Source organism: Salmo salar, chromosome 12 (genome assembly GCF_965601325.2).
Source record: "Salmo salar chromosome 12, fSalSal1, whole genome shotgun sequence".
NCBI lineage: Eukaryota > Metazoa > Chordata > Actinopteri > Salmoniformes > Salmonidae > Salmo > Salmo salar.
This window is the reverse complement of record NC_138302.1, coordinates 37,585,694-37,608,156: the sequence shown is the minus strand read 5'-3', so window position 1 is coordinate 37,608,156 and position 22,463 is coordinate 37,585,694. Positions and strand designations below refer to the sequence as shown.

The 22,463-nt window shown below is 41.2% G+C and overlaps 1 protein-coding gene across 1 annotated transcript in view; it reads left to right on the top strand.

The window, feature by feature from the left end:
* The window catches only part of LOC106564813 (uncharacterized), a 38,027-nt gene that overhangs the window by 10,666 nt on the left and 4,898 nt on the right, over nt 1–22,463 (top strand). The window contains exons 6-18 of the mRNA XM_014131237.3: nt 6,260–6,413; nt 6,715–6,851; nt 6,954–7,047; nt 7,355–7,429; nt 9,318–9,467; nt 9,689–9,898; nt 10,183–10,308; nt 10,753–10,905; nt 16,329–16,546; nt 16,763–16,946; nt 17,135–17,293; nt 17,657–17,992; nt 19,312–21,006. Of these exons, the coding sequence (XP_013986712.1) occupies nt 6,260–6,413; nt 6,715–6,851; nt 6,954–7,047; nt 7,355–7,429; nt 9,318–9,467; nt 9,689–9,898; nt 10,183–10,308; nt 10,753–10,905; nt 16,329–16,546; nt 16,763–16,946; nt 17,135–17,293; nt 17,657–17,992; nt 19,312–20,982 (3,667 nt within the window). The 3' untranslated portion in view covers nt 20,983–21,006. The remainder of the gene's footprint in view (nt 1–6,259; nt 6,414–6,714; nt 6,852–6,953; nt 7,048–7,354; nt 7,430–9,317; nt 9,468–9,688; nt 9,899–10,182; nt 10,309–10,752; nt 10,906–16,328; nt 16,547–16,762; nt 16,947–17,134; nt 17,294–17,656; nt 17,993–19,311; nt 21,007–22,463) is intronic.

Sequence of the window (22,463 nt, the reverse complement as noted above, 5' to 3'; positions counted from 1 at the left end):
CCTGAAACACCTGATTTAACTGTGACAGGGCTGGCCGATGCCCTTCACATAAAAAAGGTTTCACTAAAAGAACTGGAATGGTTTCTTCCAAACTTTGATATTTATTTTCAATAAATATATAAATACAAAAACAGGCTTTAAAATGCTAAAAACATGGACTAAAAGATAAGCCCAAGATAATAAAATAATAATCTTCACTGGTCTATCCTTGCTTACCTCTCTTCCCCACTGGGGCTCTCCCACAAACATTTAAACATCTGTAGCTCGTTATCTCATTTAGTGGGAGGGGCCTACAATTACCTCTTTAGCCAATACCTATTCAGACACAAACACTCAATTACTACACACTTCACTGGTTCAGGTAAAATGGTGGAATGAGATCTCAACTGTGTCATGATATGAATAATGTATGTTGAGCAGGAACCTGGAATACAATTAACATAGAAATAAACACTCACAAATACTACTTCAATTAGGGGCAAGGTTCAAATGTTCAAGTGAGGATGTGTTCGCATCACTCAACTCTGTGGCTTTATTGAAGACTGTGTATATTTCCCTCCTGAAACCACCGTCTGAGAACCAGGTTTCTTACCTGTAGCCTATTTTTCAGTGGTGGAAAAAGTACCCAATTGTCATACTTGAGTAAAAGTAAAGATGTCTTAACCTCTCTAGGGCATGTGGCACCAAATCGTCCCACCTACACAACAGCCAGTGTAATCCCGTGGCGCGATATTCAAATACCTTAGAAATGCTATTACTTCAATTTCTCAAACATATGACTATTTTACACCATTTTAAAGACAAGACTCTCGTTAATCTAACCACACTGTCCGATTTCAAAAAGGCTTTACAACGAAAGCAAAACATTAGATTATGTCAGCAGAGTACCCAGCCAGAAATAATCAGACACCCATTTTTCAAGCTAGCATATAATGTCACATAAAGCCAAACCACAGCTAAATGCAGCATTAACCTTTGATGATCTTCATCAGATGACAACCCTAGGACATTATGTTATACAATACATGCATGTTTTGTTCAATCAAGTTCATATTTATATCAAAAACCAGCTTTTTACATTAGCATGTGACTAGCATGTGACTAGCATTCCCACCGAACACTGCCGGTGAATTTACTAAATTACTCATGATAAACGTTCACAAAAAGCATAACAATTATTTTAAGAATTATAGATACAGAACTCCTCTATGCACTCGATATGTCCGATTTTAAAATAGCTTTTCAGTGAAAGCACATTTTGCAATATTCTCAGTAGATAGCCCGGCATCACAGGGCTAGCTATTTAGACACCCAGCAAGTTTAGCACTCACCAAAGTCAGATTTACTATAAGAAAAATGTTATTACCTTTGCTGTCTTCGTCAGAATGCACTCCCAGGACTGCTACTTCAATAACAAATGTTGGTTTGGTTCAAAATAATCCATAGTTATATCCAAACAGCGGCGTTTTGTTCGTGCATTCAAGACACTATCCGAAAGGGTAAATAAGGGTGACGAGCATGGCGCAATTCGTGACAACATTTTTTCTAAATATTCCATTACCGTACTTCGAAGCATGTCAACCGCTGTTTAAAATCAATTTTTATGCCATTTTTCTCATAAAAAAGCGATAATATTCCGACCGGGAATCTGCGTTTAGGTAAACAGACGAAAGAAAATAAAGCATGGGGTCGACTCGGGCACGCGCCTAAGTCCATAGTACTCTGATCGGCCACTTGCCAAAAGCGATAATGTGTTTCAGCCAGAGGCTGCCTCGATATCGTTCAGCTTTTTCCCGGGCTCTGAGAGCCTATGGGAGCCGTAGGAAGTGTCACGTTAGAGCAAAGATCCTCAGTCTTCAATAAAAAGAGCCAAGATGAAACACAACTTGTCAGACAGGCCACTTCCTGCATGGAATCTTCTCAGGTTTTGGCCTGCCATTTGAGTTCTGTTATATTCACAGACACCATTCAAACAGTTTTAGAAACTTTAGGGTGTTTTCTATCCAAAGCCAATAATTATATGCATATTCTATTTAATGGGCAGGAGTAGTAACCAGATTAAATCGGGTACGTTTTTTATCCGGCCGTGTCAATACTGCCCCCTAGCCCTAACAGGTTTTAATGGAAAAGGACTCAAGTAAAAGTGAGTCACCCAGTAAAATACTACTTGAGTAAAACTCAGAAAGTATTTGGTTTTAAGTATCAAAAGTAAATGTAATTGATTAAATATACTTAAGTATCAAAAGTAAAAGTTAAAAAAATTATAATAATTCAAATTTCTTATATTAAGCAAACCAGACGGCACAATTCCCATGTTTTATTTAATTTACTTACGGATAGCCAGGGGACACACTCCAACACTCCAACATAATTTACAAACAAAGCATTTGTGTTTAGTGAGTCCGCCAGATCAGAGGCAGTAGAGACTACCAGGGATATTCCTGTCCTGCTAATCATTCAAAATGTAACAAGCACTTTTGGGTGTCAGGGAAAATGTATGGAGTAAAAAGTTCATTATTTTCTTTAAGAATGTAGTGAAGTTACCCAAAAATGTATTTTTAATATTTACTTAAGTACTTTACACCATTGCTATTTTTCACTCCCTAAAACCGTTTACATTTGGTAGTGCTGAATAAAGTCATCAATGGAGGTCACCAATAACTGAGTTAGCGAGCCTTTGCTACAGTATAATGATACAAAATGGGCAGCCCTTTTGACCCAACCCACACGTCGACTCCGAACTTTCATGTTGATAAACATTACTTAACAGTTTACGTCAGGATGAACTCATGGAAAATGTATTCCAGATGAAAAGGTTTGATGTTTACAATTGGATTAATGGGAAACATACTCGGTGAATAAGATGATGTATTGTTTTCCTACTAACACTCTTGTTGTGTAACTAACAAGACATTCTGGCATTAGAACCAATGCCCTAATGGCAACTGAAGCCGACATTGAAATTATTCTTGCCCTAATAAGCCATAGTCTGAGTTTCACTCACAGCAAATGCAGTCCAGATAATCGCCATGGAATCAATTCGGGGGAATTCATTCTTGACATTCTCTTTGTATTATGCAATGCTTTAACTTTAAGCATGACACGGATTTCGCAAGCCCCTGTGTTTCAGTAAACGTGTTCTGTGTAGGAGCTGGAGCGACAAGTGTATGCCAAAATTAGATATGGATGAATATAGAGAAAGACATTTTGAGGGGAGATTATACTATACGATAAACCTGCTCCTAATTTCTTCAGCAGATGTGTGCAGAGTGCCTCATAAGTATGGTATGGCCTAGTAACCAGGGATACAAACGGATGTAGCTTATAAAGCTTATTGAACAGAAGTATACTGGTCAGTTACCATCAACTGCGGGTTAAATGCACTTCTGCATTTAAAGTTACATTTTGGAAGTTTAATTACAAATGTTCTACCTCAGATTTTGGATTTAAACTGTATGGTTTACAGAGGCACCAACATATTTCTTAACCCATTGAACCATACAATTCTAAGTTTTAGGGTATCAAACTTTTGAAATATAAACAACTGACCCACATTCCAAGCATATGTGTGGAGAGGTGTGCCCATTTCTGTCCAGTGAGTATCTGTATCACAAACTTTGTATTTTTGTTGTAAGGGCGGAAATGGGCTCTCTTCTGTTAAAACTGGAAATAGGTTTCCTTAACGGACGGCAATGAGAAAGAACGCTTGAATTAAAGACAACCGACAAGACATGACATACACAAAGTGTTCCTTTTTGATTGCGAGATTTCTGACTCCTCCCAGCTGTTCCCTCTCTGTTTAATAGTTTATTTCTAAAACAAAAGCACTTTCCTGAAACCAGGACCTCACCCATTCAGAGGGGTGTGACATCATTACTTTGTACCCCTGCCAGCCCCAGTCAGTCACTCCAAGGACAAAGCCTTCTGTCTGTTCAGATTGTCATGGTTGCATAACATGTTGTTAGCTAATTCAGCATATCTGGTGGATCCAGTCAGTGTTGTTCATCCTTGGATTTCTGAGTCATGTGACACATCTCCAAGCAGAAGTGCTCTAGACATGTTGAGGAGTGCTCAAACTTGTGGGTATGACTCAAAAACCCTAAAGAATATACAGTAAAACTGATTAAGAGGCATCCGCAGCTGCTACAAATTATCCACTTTGGACATATTGTCTCTAATGCATGACAATAGGTGCTAAGCCTTGGTTAAGTGGTATCACTCCCGTCGCTATGTACCACGGCCCTGGAGACCAGAGTTCAATCTTCGTGTCCACCCTTCTGACCTCTCCCCCACATCTATCTACCCCTTGGTTTCCAATCTGCCTACATAAAAAGCACTAAATACAGTGTGTTTTATTTTAACACTCCACACCACAATGCTTTTCTCTCATCTTGTTTGTGGTGCTGGAAATAAAAGCCTCAGGAAAAACAATTTCCCTAGTGTATCACTGGGGTGTATACACCAATGTTTGCTGTGGAGAATGATCATAATATTGTTAATTGTAAAAGACTACTCCCGGACACACGATTACCTCTGCATGTTTATTGTTGTCAACGTTTCGGACGGAGACTTTTCTCAAGACAATTTTGAGTCAGGTCTCTAACCGAAACTACAACAACAGCAAAAACAACATGCAAAACCTTTCAAAAGTTTTTGAACACCTACTCATTCAAGGGTTTTTCTTTATTTAGACTATTTTCTACATTGTAGAATAATAGTGAAGACATCAAAACTATGAAATAACACATATGGAATCATGTAGTAACCAAAAAGTGTTAAACAAATCAAAATATATTTTATAATTGAGATTCTTCAAATAGCCACCCTTTCCCTTTGGTTGAGGTCGGGTGATTGTGGAGGACAGGTCATCTGATGCAGCACTCCATCATTCTCCTTGGTAAAATAGCCTTTACACAGCCTAGAGGTGTGCTGGGTCATTGTCCAGTTGAAAAACAAATGATAGTCCCATTAAGCCCAAGCCAGATGGGATGGGGTATCGCTGCAGAATGCTGTGGTAGCCATGCTGGTTAAGTGTGCCTTGAATTCTAAATAAATCACAGACAGTGTCACAAGCAAAGCACCTCCACATCATAACACCTCCTCCTCCATGCTTTATAGTTGGAAATATACATGCAGAGATCATCCGTTCACCCACACCACGTCTCACAAAGACACGGCAGTTGGAACCAAAAATCTCCAATTTGGACTCCTCACCAAAGGACAAATTTCCACCCGTCTAATGTCCATTGCTCATATTTCATGGCCCAAGCAAGTCTCTTCTTCTTATTGGTATGCTTTAGTAGTGGTTTCTTTGCAGCAATTCAACCATAATGGCCTGATTCACAAAGCCTGATTCACACAGATGTGCCTGTTACTTGAATTCTGTGAAGCATTTATTTGGGGTGCAATTTCTGAGGCTGGTATCTCTAATGAACTTATACTCTGCAGCAGAGGTAACTCTGGGTCTTCCATTCCTGTGTTGGTCCTCATGAGAGCCAGTTTCATCATAGCGCTTGATGGTTCTTGCAAGTGCAATTGAAGAAACTTTAAAAGTTCTTGAAATGTTCCGTGTTGACTGACCTTCACGTCTTAAAGTAATGATGGACTGTCGTTTCTCTTTGCTTATTTGAGCTGTTCTTGCCATGATATGGACTTGGTCTTTTACCAAATAGGGCTATCTTTTGTATACCCCCCTACCGTGTCACAACACCACTGATTGGCTGAAACGCATTAAGAAGGAAAGACATTTCTCAAATTAACTTTTAAGAAGGCACACCTGTTAATTGAAATGCATTGCAGGTGACTACCTCATGAACCTGGTTGAGAGAATGCCAAGAGTGCGCAAGCTGTCATCAAGGCAAAGGGTGGCTATTTGAAGAATCTCAAATATAAAATATTTTTGGATTTGTTTAACACTTTTTTGGTTACTACATGATTCCATATGTGTTATTTCATCATTTTGATGTCTTCACTATTATTCTACAATGTAGAAAATAGTAAAAAATAAAGAAAATCCCTTGAATGAGTATGTGTTCTAAAACGTTTGACCGGTAGTGTATGTGCTAGATTGGTCTTTTACAGTGAGCTTGTTCTTGCTTTATCATGATTTTGGCCCATTCACTCACATGAACCATTCTATTTCATTACCAATGAACCTAGCACTGAGTGTCAACTGGCCTTACGAATGAGGTAGGGTAGGGTCACTATCATTGATAGAACCAGTGTTACAATAAGTAACCCATAATGTTTTGCCATGCAGGAGCGAGTGGCCAGATTTGCCCACCACCCTTGCCATAGACTTCTCCTGTGATGAACCTGGCCCACTGAGTCAAACCAGAGATCCGGAACATGAGGCCCAGAGGATCATAGGAAAGGACATCAAAGAGGAACAGAACCCTCTCAAAGGGTTCGAGGTCAGCAGATCCATTTGTCAAATAACTAGGAAATTCATGTTAAAAGTAGTTTAAGTGAAAGTTCACTCAAATTACAAAATCAAGATAGTTCACCCAAATTCCAACATTATATATAGGTTTCCTTAACTTTTAAGCAGTCGATTAAAAACGAATACGTCATTTTGTAATATGGGGTGTAATTTGGGTGAACTATGAAAAGAGGAACTCATCAGAATAGGTGGTACTTGATACCTCTGTAAAATAGTAGAATTACTCTAATTATATGACCTACTAATGACCTGTGTAATTTCCTTTTTTGTAGAACATGAAAGACTGTGGGGTCCCCATGAAGCTGACTGTTAGTCAAGTTGAAGAACAGCCTTCCAAAAGCTATACCCGAGTCTCCTGTGACACCACCAGCAATGACTTGACTAGAAGACTGTGTGTGGAGAGGCAAAGGTATAGACTTTCATCAGCTTCTTGTTTTTTGAAACCAGATGAAATTGTTGATGACACTTTAAGCAGAACATTAAGTTAATGTAACGTTTTCTTGCTTTGCAGAAAGGACCAGACAAACCATTCGAACACTTGTTCTCCAGGTTGCCAATCAGAACTTGGTATTCAGTTGCAAAATTCTACCACATCTGCTGATAAGGTAGTTATGGACTGATTTCTGGTGTTTCTTGCTACAACAATACTAATACTTTAGAGTAAATATCCAATGGCAATGTTCGCGTGATAAACAGGGTGTGTTGATTTTAACTGGGTTTACAACTTTGAAGGTTGTAAACATCGAGAGTGAACCCCCAGTGTACTGTAGATTTCCTTTATCTGCAATTGATTGAATTTGGGCCTGGATGCATCCCACTGGGTTAACCAAACGTCACTTCCTCCTCTTGTTTTCTCTCTTCCTCTCCAATTTCCTCATTTCCTCTTCCTTTCCTGTTTCTTGATGGTTGAAGACTCTGTCATGGATGAAAGACAACCTTGCTATGTCAACCCCCAGCCACCACACAGCCAGTCTGAGTGGTCCAGAGGTGACTAAAAACCTGCCAGCTGATATTTACCAGGACAATGTTGTTTCGAACACGATCTGCTTAGACTTGTCCAAGAGAGTACATCTTGTAGCTTTTCATTGCATAATATTCAGTCCTTGCAATGGTACCTATTGGATTCAGAAAGTTGTACATTTGTTAATATATACTGAACAAAAATATAAATGTAAAGTGTTGGATCCCATGTTTCATAAGCTGAAATAAAAGATCCCAGAATTTTTCCATTTGCACAAACATTATTTCTCTCAGATTTTGGGCACAAACTTGTTTACATCCATGTTAGTGAGCATTTCTCCTTTGCCAAGATAATCCATCCACCTGACAAGTGTGGCATATCAAAAAGCTGATTAAACAGCATGATCATTACATAGGTCCACATTGTTGTGGGGACAATAAAAGGCTACTCTAAAGTGTGCAGTTTTGCCACACAACACAATGCCACAGATGTTTCAAGTTTTGAGGGAGAGTGCAACTGGTATACTGACTGCAGGTATGTCCCCCAGAGCTGTTGCCAGATAATTGAATGTCCATTTCTCTACCATAAGCCGCCTCCAACGTTGTTTTAGAGAATTTGGCAGTATGTCCAGCCGGCCTCACAACCGCAGACCACGTGTAACCACACCAACCCAGGACATCTACATCCAGCTTCTTCACTTGCGGGATCGTCTGAGACCAGCCACTCAGACCGCTGATGAAACTGTGGGTTTGCACAACCGAAAGAAATTCTGCACAAACTGTCAGAAACCGTCTCAGGGAAGCTCATCTGCTTGCTCGTCATCCTCACCAGGGTCTTTACCTGACTGCAGTTTGGTGTCATAACCGACTTCAGTGTGCAAATGCTCACCTTAGATGGCCACTGGCACACTGGAGAAGTGTGCTCTTCATGGATGAATCCCGGTTTCAACTGTACTGGGCAGATGACAAATAGCGTGTATGGCATTGTGCGGGTGAGCGGTTTGCTGATGTCAACATTGTGAACAGAGTGCCCCATGGTGTCGGTGGGGTTATGCTGTTTTGCTGTTGACATCAGCAAACCGCTCAGCCGCAGGCATAAGCTACGGACAACAAATAAAATTGCATTATACCGATGCCAATTTGAATGCCATGACGAGATCCTGAGACCCATTGTCGTGCCATTCATCCGCCGCCATAACCTCATGTTTCAGCGTTAAAATACACAGCCCTGTGTCGCAAGGATCTGTACACAATTATTGGAAGCTGCAAATGTCCCAGTTCTTCCATGGCCTGCATACTCACCAGACATGCCATTCATTGAATGTTTGGGAATACGACAGCGTGTTCCAGTTCCCGCCAATATCCAGCAACTTCGCACAGCCATTGAAGAGGAGTGGGACAGCATTCCACGGGCCACAATCAATAGCCTGATCAGCTCTATGCGAAGGAGATGTGTTTCGCTGCATGAGGAAAATGGTGGCCACACCAGATACTGACTGGTTTTCTGATCCATGCACCTACATTTATTAAAGGTATCTGTGACCAACAGATCCATATCTGTATTTCCAGTCATGTGAAATCCATAGATTAGGGCCTAATTTATTTATTTCAATCGAATGACTTCCTTATATGAACTGTAAACTTGGTAAAACCTTTGAAATTGTTGCATGTTGCGTTTTATATTTTTGTTCAGTATATGTATGATGAGATTTGCAGGGGCTATCAGAGTTGGGGTCATTAATTCTGGCAAAGGGTTTAAATTGATCTGATAAATCAAGGACACTACTTTCATTATCAGGATTATCCAATTCATTAATATAATTTACAATTCAGAAATGTATCAATTATTATATTTTATCCTACAAAATGACATACTAGACTAGAGCAAACATTCATGTTCCTTGCTTTGGGACAGGAAAAGCCAGGGTCAACCCAAGGCCAGCACCAAGGTTGTATGAAGATGGAAGATCTCCTTGGCCAAGTGGAAACGTTATGGGAAGTTCTGAGGAGAAGACTTCATAGAAGCATGATTTATTCAAACAGCTCTGAGAGGCTCAACTTGGAGGTATTGCTTATTTGTGTCTACATACTGGTCTGGGCTTGTATTCATAGTGTCTAAGTATGAGTGCTGATGTAGGATGAGTTATGTATTTTAGATAATAATTAGTAAGATTACATGGATAGGGGGACCTGACCCTAGATCAGCACTCCTATTCTGAGATGCTCTTTGGTCCCCAGAGGGCAATTTATGCAGCATTGAAGACAAATCCATGCTATCCTTTGTAGAGGGATGACAATCATGAGACAGACAAGGATCGGCTCGAAGGACGCCTGTCAGAATACAGTGCAACCACGGAAAACGTGGAATTCTGGAGCGTCCCAGATGTCAAGGATCTCTCTGAGACATTGGAGGAAAACGACAGAGGAATGCTGACAGAGCTGCTGAGGTGTCTTGACCAGGATGAAAACTTTGATCATTGTGAGGTAGAGCGACAGGTAAGGTTTCAGCTTTATCCGTTTACGTGGTTTTCCAATACCGCTTTATTCATGTCCTTTTTGCAACTCTGTTTTCTCAAACCTCCATAAAAGGAAGGTAGGGGTGTGTTTTTTTCTAGATACAGACACTCCCACTAAAACTCCCATTAGACCTCAACAAGACATGGTCACTGGCCTTGCAGGCAAAGCTAACCACACTCCAATTCTATCACCAGATAACTTATTAGATTAATACAACCACAATCTACCAAAATACTGAGTAATTTATTTGACTATCATGGCAGACCCTTACTGGACAAATGGATGACCAGGGGTGCATGGACTACCCTATGGAGGACCTTGGTGAAGCAGTGGAGAAAAGAGGACATTCCCTCTATCAAAGTCAAGACACCCAAGAACTTATGAGTCAGGTAGGAGTTGATTGAACAGTTTTTTATTTGGATGTGGTCCTCTGTTGTTAGTAGTTGGTAGAGCATGGTTCTTGCAACGCCAGGATAGTGGGTTTGATTCCCAGGACCACTCGTAAGTAAAATATGCACGCTTGACTGTAAGTCCGTTTGGACAAAAGTGTCTGCTAAACGGCATATATTATTGTTTTCTGTTGCTTTTAACAAAAAACACCACAGATTAGCACACTGTGCTTGTAGAGTTTCACAAACTGAACAATAGCAACAGAAACATAGCCTGATTTTACTAGCATTGACTGGTTGAAGTAGTGCAACCAGTCAATGCTCATAAAATCAGGCTGTTTCTGTTACTAGTTTTCAGTTTGCGAAATTCTATAAGCACAAAGTGATTTTTTACCTATTAGATCAAATAAAATCTGTGATGCCCCCTCTCTTCTCTCCTACTAGCACTCAACACTGACGCTGCACATCAACCAGCTCTTGTCCAGGTGTGCAGAGTTCAGCATGGACATTCTGGACACTGAGACAGACATGGCGGTCAGATGTGAGCCCTATAGTTCTGAACTCGAGGGGCTGCAGGAGCAACAGGATGAGCTAGAGGTATATACAGTACATGTATATACACAACCGTTCAAGAGTTTGGGGTCACTTAGAAATGTCCTTGTTTTTGAAAGAAAAGCTATTTTTTTGTCCATTAAAATAACATGAAATTGATCAGAAATACAGTGTAGACATTGTTAATGTTGTAAATAACTATTGTAGCTGGAAACGGCTGATTTTTAACTGAATATCTACATAGGCGTACAGAGGCTCATTATCAGCAACCATCACTCCTGTGTTCCAATGGCACGTTGTGTTAGCTAATCCAAGTTTATCATTTTAAAAGGCTAATTGATCATTAGAAAACCCTTTTGCAATTATGTTAGCACAGCTGAAAACTGTTGTTCTGATTAAAGAAGCAATCAAAAAGAAGGCCAGCATCCTGGAGACGCCTCTTCACTGTTGACTTTGAGACTGGTGTTTTGCTGTTTAATGAAGCTGCCCCCAAAAAATTGCTTTTCTAAGTGACCCCAAGCTTTTGAACGGTAGTGCGCACACACACACACACACACACACACACACACACACACACGCAAGAAAGTGTGAACCTGGATTTCTACATAAATTTGCCCAAGAATTTGATCTGATCTTCATCTAAGTCACAACAATAGACAGTCTGCTTATACTAACACACAATTATACGTTTTCATGTCTTTATTGAACACACCGTGTAAACATTCGTAGTGTAGGGTGGAAAAAGTAAGTGAACCCTTGGATTTAATAACTGGTTGACCCTCCTTTGGCAGCAATAAACTCAACCAAACGTTTTCTGTAGTTGCGGATCAGACCTGCACAACGGTCAGATGGAATTTTGGACCATTCATCTTTACAAAACTGTTTCAGTTCAGGAATATTCTTAGGATATCTGGTGTCATGCCACAGCATTTTAAAATCGGGTTGAAGTATATATTTTTGAATAATCTAAGTAGCCATCCTTTGCCTTGATGACAGCTTTGCACACTCTTGCCATTCAACCAGCTTCACCTGGAATGATTTTCCAACAGTCTTGAAGGAGTTCCCACATATGCTGAGCACTTGTTGGCTGCTTTTCTGTCACTCTGTGGTCCAACTCATCCCAAACCATCTCAATAGGGTTGAGGTTGGGTGATTGTGGAGGCCAGGTCAAATAGCCCTTACACAGCCTGGGGGTGGGTTGGGTCATTATCCTGTTGAAAAACAAATGATAGTCCCACTAAGCCCAAACCAGATGGGATGGCGTATTGCTGAAGAATGCTGTGGTAGCAATGCTGGTTAAGTGTGCCTTAAATTCTAAATAAATCACAGTGTCACCAGCAAAGCACCCCCACACCATCATACCTCCTCCTCCATCCTTCACGGTGGGAACTACACATGTGGTGATGATCCGTTCACCTACTCTGCATCTCACAAAGACAAGGCGGTTGGAACCAAAAATCTCAAATTTGGACTCATCATACCAAACGACAGATTTCCACCGGTCCATTGCTTGAGTTTCTTGGCCCAAGCAAGTCTCTTCTTATTATTGATGTACTTTAGAATTGTTTTTTGTTTTTTTCACGCAGTCTCCTCTGAACAGTTGATGTTGAGATGTGTCTGTTAATTGTGAATAATTTATTTGGGCTGCAATTTCTGAGGCTGGTAAAGCTAATGAACATCCTCTGCAGCAGAGGTAACTCTGGGTCTTCCTTTCCTGTGGTGGTCCTCATGACAGCCAGGTTCATCATAGCGCTTGGTTTTGTGTATTGACCGACCTTCATGTCTGAAAGTAATGAACTGTCGTTTCTCTTTGCTTATTTGAGCTGTTTTTGCCATAATATTGGAAAAGCATTACAGGTGAAGCTGGTTGAGAGAATGCCAAGAGTGTGCAAAGCTGCCATCAATGCAAATGGTGGCTACTTTGAAGAATCTCAAATATAAAATATTTTGGTTACTACATGATTCCATATGTGTTATTCATAGTTTTGATGTCTTCACTATTATTCTACAATGTAGAAAATAGTATAAATAAAGAAAAACCCTTGAATGAGTAGGTGAGTCCAAACCTTTGACTGGTACTGTATGAATACACACACACACATACTTGAAGTCGGAAGTTTACATAAACTTAGGCTGGAGTCATTAAAACTCGTTTTTCAACCACTAGACAAATTTCTTGTTAACAAACTATAGTGTTGGCAAGTCGGTTAAGACGTCTACTTTGTGCATGACACAAGTCATTTTTACAACAATTGTTTACAGACAGATTATTTCACTTATAATTCACTGTTTTACAATTCCAGTGGGTCAGAAGTTTACATGCACTAAGTTGACTGTGCCTTTAAACAGCTTGGAAAATTCCAGAAAATTATGTTATGGCTTTAGAAGCTTCTGATAGGCTAATTGGCATCATCAGAAAAAAGTCTGGTTCATCCTTGGGAGCGGTTTCCAAACGCCTGAAGGTACCATGTTTATCTGTACAAACAATAGTACACAAGTATAAACACCATGGGACCCCACAGCTGTCATACTGCTCAGAAAGGAGACGTGTTCTGTCTCCTAGAGATGAACATACTTTGGTACGAAAAGTGCAAATAAATCCCAGAACAACAGCAAAGGACCATGTGAAGATGCTGGAGGAAACAGGTACAAAAGTATCTTTATCCACAGTAAAGCAAGTCTATATCGACATAACCTGAAAGGCCGCTCAGCAAGGAAGAAGCCACTGCTCCAAAACCGCCATAAAAAAAGCTAGACTACGGTTTGCAACTGCACATGGGGACAAAGATCGTACTTTTTATAGAAATGTCCTCTGGTCTGATGAAACAAAAATATAACTGTTTGGCCATAATGACAATTGTTATGTTTGGAGGAAAAAGGGGGATGCTTGCAAGCCGAAGAACACCATCCCAACCGTGAAGCATGGGGGCGGCAGCATCATGTTGTGGGGGTGCTTTGCTGCAGGAGGGTGTGGTGCACTTCACAAAATAGATGGCATCATGAGGAAGAACAATTATGTGGAAAGATTGAAGCAACATCTCAAGACATCAGTCAGAAAGTTAAAGCTTGGTCGAAAATGGGTCTTCCAAATGAACACTGACCTCAAGCATACATCCAAAGTTGTAGCAAAATGGCTTAAGGACAACAAAGTCAAGGTATTGGAGTGGCCAATGCCCTGACCTCAATCCTATAGAACATTTGTTGGCAGAACTGAAAAAGTGTGTGCTAGCAAGGAGGCCTATAAACCTGACTCAGTTACACCAGCTCTGTCAGGAGAAATGGGACAAAATTCACCCAACTTATTGTGGGAAGCTTGTGGAAGGCTACCCGAAACGTTTGACCCAAGTTAAACAATTTAAAGGCAATGCTACCAATTACTAATTGAGTGTATGTAAACTTTTTTTTTACACCATTATTTAACTAGGCAAGTCAGATAAGAAGAAATTGTTACTTTCAATGACAGCCTAGGAACAGTGTGTTTATTGCCTTGTTCAGGGGCAGAACAACAGATTTTTACCTTGTCAGCTCAGGGATTTGATCTTGCAACCTTTCAGTTACTAGTCCAATACTCTAACCACTAGGCTACCTGCCGTCCAGAAACTTCTGACCCACTGGGAATGTGATGAAAGAAATGAAAGCTGAACTAAATAGTTCTCTCTAGTATTATTCTAACATTTCACATTATTAAAATAAAGTGGTGATCCTAACTGACCTAAAACAGGTAATTTTTACTAGGATTAAATGTAAAGAATTGTGAAAAACTTACACCTTGGACAAATACATTTAAAGTATGTAAACTTCAGAATTGAACTGTACATACATACATACATACACTACCGGTCAAAAGTTTTAGAACACCTACTTATTCAAGTGTTTTTCTTTATTTTTTATATTTTGTACATTATTGTGCACCACATCATGGGTCTCCCGGTCATGGCTGGCTGTGACACAGCCTGGATCGAACCCGGGTCTGTAGTGATGCCTCAAGCACTGCGATGCAGCGCCTTAGACCGCTGCGCCACTCGGGAGGCCAGCCTCCATCATTCTTAAATGGAAGAAGTTTGGAACCACCAAAACTCTTCCTAGAGCTGGTCGCCCAGACAAAAACTGAGCAATTGGGGGAGAAGGGCCTTGGTCAGGGAGGTGAACAAGAACCCAAGTCACTTTGACAGAGCTCCAGAGTTTCTCTGTGGAGATGGGAGAACCTTCCAGAAGGACAACCATGTCTGCAGCACTCCACCAATCAGGCCTTTATGGTAGAGTGGCCAGACAGAAGCCACTCCTCAGTAAAAGGCACATGACACCCCACTTGGAGTTTGCCAAAAAGGCACCAAAGGATTCGGACCATGAGAAACAAGATTCTCTGGTCTGATGAAACCAAGATTGAATTCTTTGGCCTGAATGCCAAGCGTCACTTCTGGAGGAAACCTGACACCATCCCTATGGTGAAGCATGGTGGTGGCAGCATCATGCCGTGGGATGACTAGTCAAGGACTAGGAGACTAGTTAGGATCGAGGCAGAGAGATCCTTAATGAAATCCTGCTCCAGAGCACTCAGGACCTTAGACTGGGGCGAAGGTTCACCTTCAAACAGGACAACGACCCTAAGCACACAGCCAAGACAATACAGGAGTGGCTTCGGGACAAGTCTCAATGTCCATGAGTGGCCCAGACAGATGCCGGACTTGTACATCTCTGGAGAGACCAGAAAATAGCTGTGCAGCGACGCTCCCCATCCAACCTGACAGAGCTTGAGAGGATCTGCAGAGAAGAATGGGAGAAACTCCCCAAATACAGGTGTGCCAAGCTTGAGGCATCATACCCAAGAAGACTCAAGGCTGTAATCATAAAAACATGGTTTTGCTTTGGGGTATTGTGTGTAGATTGATGAGGTGGGAAACTATTTCATCAATTTTAGAATAAGTCTAACGTAACAAAATGTGGAAAAAGTTAAGGGGTCTGAATACTTTCTGTATGCACTGTATAGTCCACTATCTTCAGAGATATTGTGTATGCTTCAGTTTGCTTTAACTCTCTATTGCATTGTATTCAACTTTTTTTCTTTGAATTGTCAGATCTCATCTCAGATTCATAGACTTTACACCTGTGTTAAAACTCCGAACACCATTAATGAAAGGATAGTTCTCTCAAACTATCCAGCAGATACCTGTCAATGGTGTATGCTTGGCTATCCAGTCATGGTACATGATGAGTTCAATCATACTAGCCATGGTAGCCCTCTGTAGAATGAAAGACCTGGAAAAAATAGATTTTGTTTTCATAGCAGAATGCAACCCTATGTCCATTATCTAGCATAAGATTATGACAGGCGTTATTAGTTCAGAACTCGCTAAATTTGATTGGTTTTGAGCCTCTGTCAGGCTTAAAAACTCTGATGCAAGAATATTCAAGTCACCTGCAAAAGTGTAATTGTTTCACATAAAACATACAGTATGATCTTCTTTCAGAGGGACTATCAGGTCATAAAAGAGGAGGTGGAAGAGATGGAGGGACTGGCTTTGCGACTACAGGTCCTCCTACCTGACATGACAGGGGCTTTGGGGGAGGACATCCTTGCGACCCAGCAAGCTTGGGAGGAGTTGGGCTGGAGCATGGCAGAGAACCAATGCCACCTCCAACAACTTCAGCAACTGAAAGACTTTCTTAGGGCCTACCTGGCCATGATGTGAGCAATTACACATACAGTAGGATGTCAAATATTGTTATTGGTACAATTAGTTCTTGATACAACTGAAATGTTGTGCCTGTTTTGTCCTGAATAATGCACATGTATATGTTTAGTGCTCATGAATATGCTTATTATGTTTATTGTAATAACCACAATGTACCTACACAATGTACCTACCCCTCTCTTTCTCTCTCTCCGATGTCTCCCCTACAGCTCATGGACAGAGGACACGGAGACTTGCATTTTCTCAGAGGCTTCAGTCCAGCAGTGGAGATTGGCAGAATCAAGTGTTCCATCTGAGCTAGATATGACGATAGAGCAGAAGTTTGACGAGTTTGACAAGCTCGCTGCTGCTGGGCAGAAGCTTATCAAGGAGCGACATCACTTGGCAGATATTGTGAGTTCTTTTACAACAGGGGTCACGAACATATTTTGCCCTGTGGACCACAGCCTTTGAAAAGACTGATTAATTAAATGATTTGTACTTTCACTTGTTTAAAAAAAATGGAACTAGCCTAGTTGCACAAACCCCAATGACCCAACCATTAGAAGAGACTGAAAATATCTGGCAACTGTTTTATACAGATAAAGGAGAGGACTGAGGAACTGCAAAGCATGCTGGGACGGATCCTGGTGTACTGGAGGGCACAGAAAGACCAGCTGGGTCGGGAGAGGTCAAGCGATTCAAGAAGAAGTGATGCCCCTCAAGGAGACGCAACCAGATTTTCACAAGGTCAACCCCAGGTAGGATATCCCTGCTACCCCCTAAAAAAGGTATAATAATTATAATAAATGAATAAATAAAAAAAGGATATCCCTGCTTTCACAACAATATGATATTTATTCGTTGTAACAAATTCTTTCAGAACAATACCATGGTTCTATTGAAATTAGACACATTTAAAGCACTGAACTACATCGCTGTTGTGAAGCTACTGTAATAATGTGTATAGAAGAACAAATGCTTTCTGACGATGTTCTACCTGCCCAAATCTTGGCAAAATATGCTCCTAAGGGTCAACGCTTTTTGCACAAAACCCTTAAATAATTTTAAAAAAAATACTTGAAATAGGAGTTATTGAACAAAATCTTTGGTTTTCTTTGTAGAATTTATCCTCTCTGGCAGAACACAACAAGTCCTCTGAAAGCCTGTCCACAAAGCACAGGCTGATGGTGGCAAGCCGGTTTGAAGGACCACAAAAATCCCAACCGGGGATAGGTCACCATGCAGAAAACTTTGCCAAGCCAGTAAACGTAACACCACACGTCCCCTTGGCTGTGGCCGTCAACTCGCCCAGCATTACCCTTGAAGAGCCCTGTGCTACTGTCACCCCACTGGGCAGCAGCATCAACCTCATCCTCAGTTTTGACCAACAGCCACCAGGGGGCGGTCTGCAACGGGGGCCAGTGGAGCCAAAGCAGGCAGTGGAACCTGTGCATAGGGTGAGTACAGATCACCACATATTCATATCTACATACCACAAGACAACATCAACCAAATTAAAAAGGGAAGATGCAAAGTTTTGGACAACGGTCAGATTTGAATTCTGTTGCAGTTAATGTCTGTAAGCAGGTAGTTGACCTAACGTGTATGATGATGTTATACTGTCAAGTCTACCGAAAAGTCACAAATACACTACATGGCAAAATTTGTGGATTCGGCTATTTTAGCCACACCCGTTGCTGACAGGTGTATAAAATCGAGCACACAGCCATGCAATCTCCGTAGACAAACATTGACAGTAGAATGGCTCGTACTGAAGAGCTCAATGACTTTCAGTGTGGCACCATCATAGGATGCCACCTTCCAAACAAGGCCCCACTTTCTAGTTTAAGCATGACAATGCCCCCGTGCACAAAGCGAGGTCCATACAGAAATGGTTTGTCGAGATCGATGTGGAAGAACTTGACTGGCCTGCACATAGCCCTGAACTCAACCCCATCAAACACCTTTAGGATGAATTAGAATGCCGACTGCGAGCCAGGCCTAATCACCCAACATCAGTGCCCAACCTCACTAAAGCTCTGGTGGCTGAATGGAAGCAAGTACCCACAGCAATGTTCCAATATCTAGTGGAAAGCCTTCCCAGGTGAGTGGAGGCTGTTATAGCAGCAAAGGTGGGGACCAACTCCATATCAATGCCCATGATTTTGGAATGAGATGTTCGACGAGCAGGTGTCCACATACTTTTGTGTATTTTAAGGCCGATAAACCTATCCCCACAGCTAATAATACAAAACATCTTGTAGAACCTCAAGGAGGTTCATGCACATTTCTACTGTGTTTATCTTAAAAAGCTTTAGATTGGGACTGGGATAGGGAGAGCTGATCCTAATGGCTTAGAGCAGCTATTAGTAAAGGAATGTGCTGTAAGATTTCTGTACGGTCCCCCATTCCAGAAGTGGTATTTCATCAACTTGGCTCACACTCAGTGGATTAGTCATGGTCAAGCCATTGCCACTGCAGCTGGGTATGAGACCACCTCATCTCCATGTGATTTTCATAAGGTTTGCGGAATGTATGATCCCATTTCGAAGGCTTGCAGCTGAAGTGATGTCTTAAAATAACATACAGTATTTTTATACAGAATCAACTACATATTTCATAAAGTATGCACGAGTATCAGAAATTGGTTCTCCGTAAATTAATCTAAGATGTCTTTGATCATGGTTGCATAAGCATTTAATTTCAAGGAACATGAAAGTCACATTTTGCAGAGTTTTGTATTTTAATACATCTAATTATCGTAATCTTTTTTCAGGTGAGCACCTATCTGCAAGTCACAGATGGAAGTCCTGTTGTTGAAGACATGGCATCGTCTCATGTTACTGACACGAGCCACGTGTTAACCACCTTTTCCACAAGCTCAATCAACGCTACTTTCATACCCCAAGTCAGGACTGGCTTGCTCCCCACCTTACCCAGAACCAGTTCCACCTCTACATTAAACCTGAAGGGACCGATGAAGAGGAGGAAGAAATTGACACACAGGCACACTGAGACTGGAATTGTCGCAATGCCCAAGCCAGACGGGGTTACTACCGTGCCCACCAATGTCACACACAGAGCTTACACCTGGCCACTGGAGGATAAGAAGGAATGCCATGCCACACAAGGGAGTCCAGTTAATACAGAACTCCAACTGTATATCAAAAATAATTCTGTGGTGAGTGTCATGGATGGCAACTCTTCAGGCACGTCAAGCATTCCTACCGTTCCTACCATCCTGGGGCATTTTTTGCATGGACCCAATGAGATGACCATTAGGCAAGACAAGAACCACTATGGCGTTATCCCTCTTGGGTCGATATTGAGTTTTGACCTGCCCAAGGATTGGGGGAAAATCTCACAGATAAGTGCAAAAGACCTCACAACTGAGAAAGTGCCTTTTGAAGCCAATGGAGACCATGCCAGTCCACCTTTGAATCTGTACAGACCATCAGGCTCAAACACACTCGGTCAGACTCACGTATTGTCCAAAGTAATTGGACAGACTTTCACCCTCAGTCCAGAGAAGGAAAGGCATCTTGAAGCTGATGGGGACTGTAGACCGTTAGGCTCAAATACACTCAGTCTAACTCAGAAAGTGATTGGGCAGAATTTCACCCTCAGTCCAGGGGAGGAAAGTATATGCAAAGCAGGGGACTTTGCTGTTCTAAATGGTTCACCTTTGAATCTATACAAATTGGCAGACTCAAATACACTCAGTCAGAGTCACAAAGTGATTGGACATACTTTCGCCCTCAGTCCGAAGGAAGAAAAGAGCTGCGAAACAGCTAGGCAGGACTCGCAGAAGGTCAGCTCAGAGTCTGTTTCTCTTTTGGTTCAGTGTATCTCGCTACCTGAGAAAGACGACATCTATCAAGACCTAAGAAGCGCCACAAGGAGTCCTGCCCTTGCTGCTGGACATGAGAACATTTTCTCCAGCACTGTTGGCATCCATGATGAGGATACGGTTGAGATTTCCATTCCAGTAGCCATTTTGGACTCTAACAAGCAACGCACTGAACCAAACTGCAGCAGCTCGATGATGCATGACCACACCCGCACTGAACCGTCACAGAACCACAAGCCCAACTGTTTAAGTGTTCACACTAAGATTCAAGACCTCAATAACCACATATACTTCCCTTCTGCAAAGAGGCAATTCGCTTTCCAAAGTGACCTTCGAGTTGTAGAGATCAAGGGCTTGTCTACTGTGTCTGAAGACTCCACATGGATGGGCGAGCGCAGTTCTGGACGAGTCATTGTGTGCTCTGAGGACAACTGTTGCGTGTGCTCCGACAGCCCCGCACCAATAATGGTATTGGGAAAAGAAACTTCACCCAAAAGAGAACAAGATCATATTCATTCTGATCATTGGCAGTTTGAGGAGGAGGAAGAGGAGCTGGAGGATATTTGGAATTGCACAGACCGTGAAAGAGCACCTTGAATTACTGTGGTCCATAAATCTGAGGTACGTAGATCAACAAAAGTGTCCATTTATAGTTTGGGGTCACTTAGAAATGTCCTTGTTTTTTAAAGTAAAGCAAATTTTTTGTCCATTAAAATAACATCAAATTGATCAGAAATACAGTGTAGACAATGTTAATGTTGTAAATGACTATTGTAGCTGGAAACGGCAGATTTTTTATTGAATATCTACGTAGGCGTACAGAGGCCCATTATCAGCAACCATCATTCCTGTATTCCAATGGCACATTGTGTTAGCTAATCCAAGTTTATCATTTTAAAAGGTAATTATTAGAAAACCCTTTTGCAATTATGTTAGCACAGCTGAAAACTGTTGTTCTCATTAAAGAAGCAATAAAACTAGCCTTTTTAGACTAGTTGAGTATCTGGAGCATCAGTATTTGTGGATTCGATTACAGGCTCAAAATGGCCAGAAACAAAGACCTTTCTTCTGAAACTCATCAGTCTATTCTTGTTCTGAGAAATAAAGGCTATTCCATGCAAGAAATTGCCAAGAAACTGAAGATCTCGTACAAAGCTGTGTACTACTCCCTTTACAGAACAGCGCAAACTGGCTCTAACCAGAATATAAAGAGGAGTGGGAGGCCCCGGTGCACAACTGAGCAAGAGGACAAGTACATTAGAGTGTCTAGTTTGAGAAACAGATGCCTCACAAGTCCTCAACTGGCAGCTTCATTAAATAGTACCCACAAAACACCAGTCTCAACGTCAACATTGAAGAGCCGACTCCGGGATGCTGGCCTTCTAGGCAGAGTTGCAAAGAAAAATCAATATCTCAGACTGGCCAATAAAAATAAAAGATTAAGATGTGCAACAGAACACAGACACTGGACAGAGGAACTCTGCCTAGAAGGCCAGCATCCCGGAGTAAACTCTTCACTGTTGACGTTGAGACTGGTGTTTTGCGGGCATTCTTTTATTGCTTCTTTAATCAGAACAACAGTTTTCAGCCGTGCTAACATAATTGCAAAAGGGTTTTCTAATGATGAATTAGCCTTTTTAAATGATAAATTTGGATTAGCTAACACAACGTGCCATTGGAACACAGGAGTGATGGTTGCTAATAATGGGCCTAAGTACGCCTATGTAGATATTAAATAAAACAATCAGCTGTTCCCAGCTAGTTATTTTAATGGACCAAAAATGTGCTTATCTTTCAAAAACAAGGACATTTCTAATTGACCCCAAACTTTTGAAAGGAAGTGTATCTGCACCTAAAAAACACACAAAATGCATCTGCAGTAGTGTAATATACATACAGTCGTGGCCAAAAGTTGAGAATGACACAAATATAAATTTTCAAAGTCTGCTGCCTCAGTTTGTATGATGGCAATTTGCAAATACTCCAGAATGTTATGAAGAGTTATCAGATGAATTGAAATTAATTGCAGTCCCTCTTCGCCATGAAAATGAACTGAATCCCCCAAAAACATTTCCACT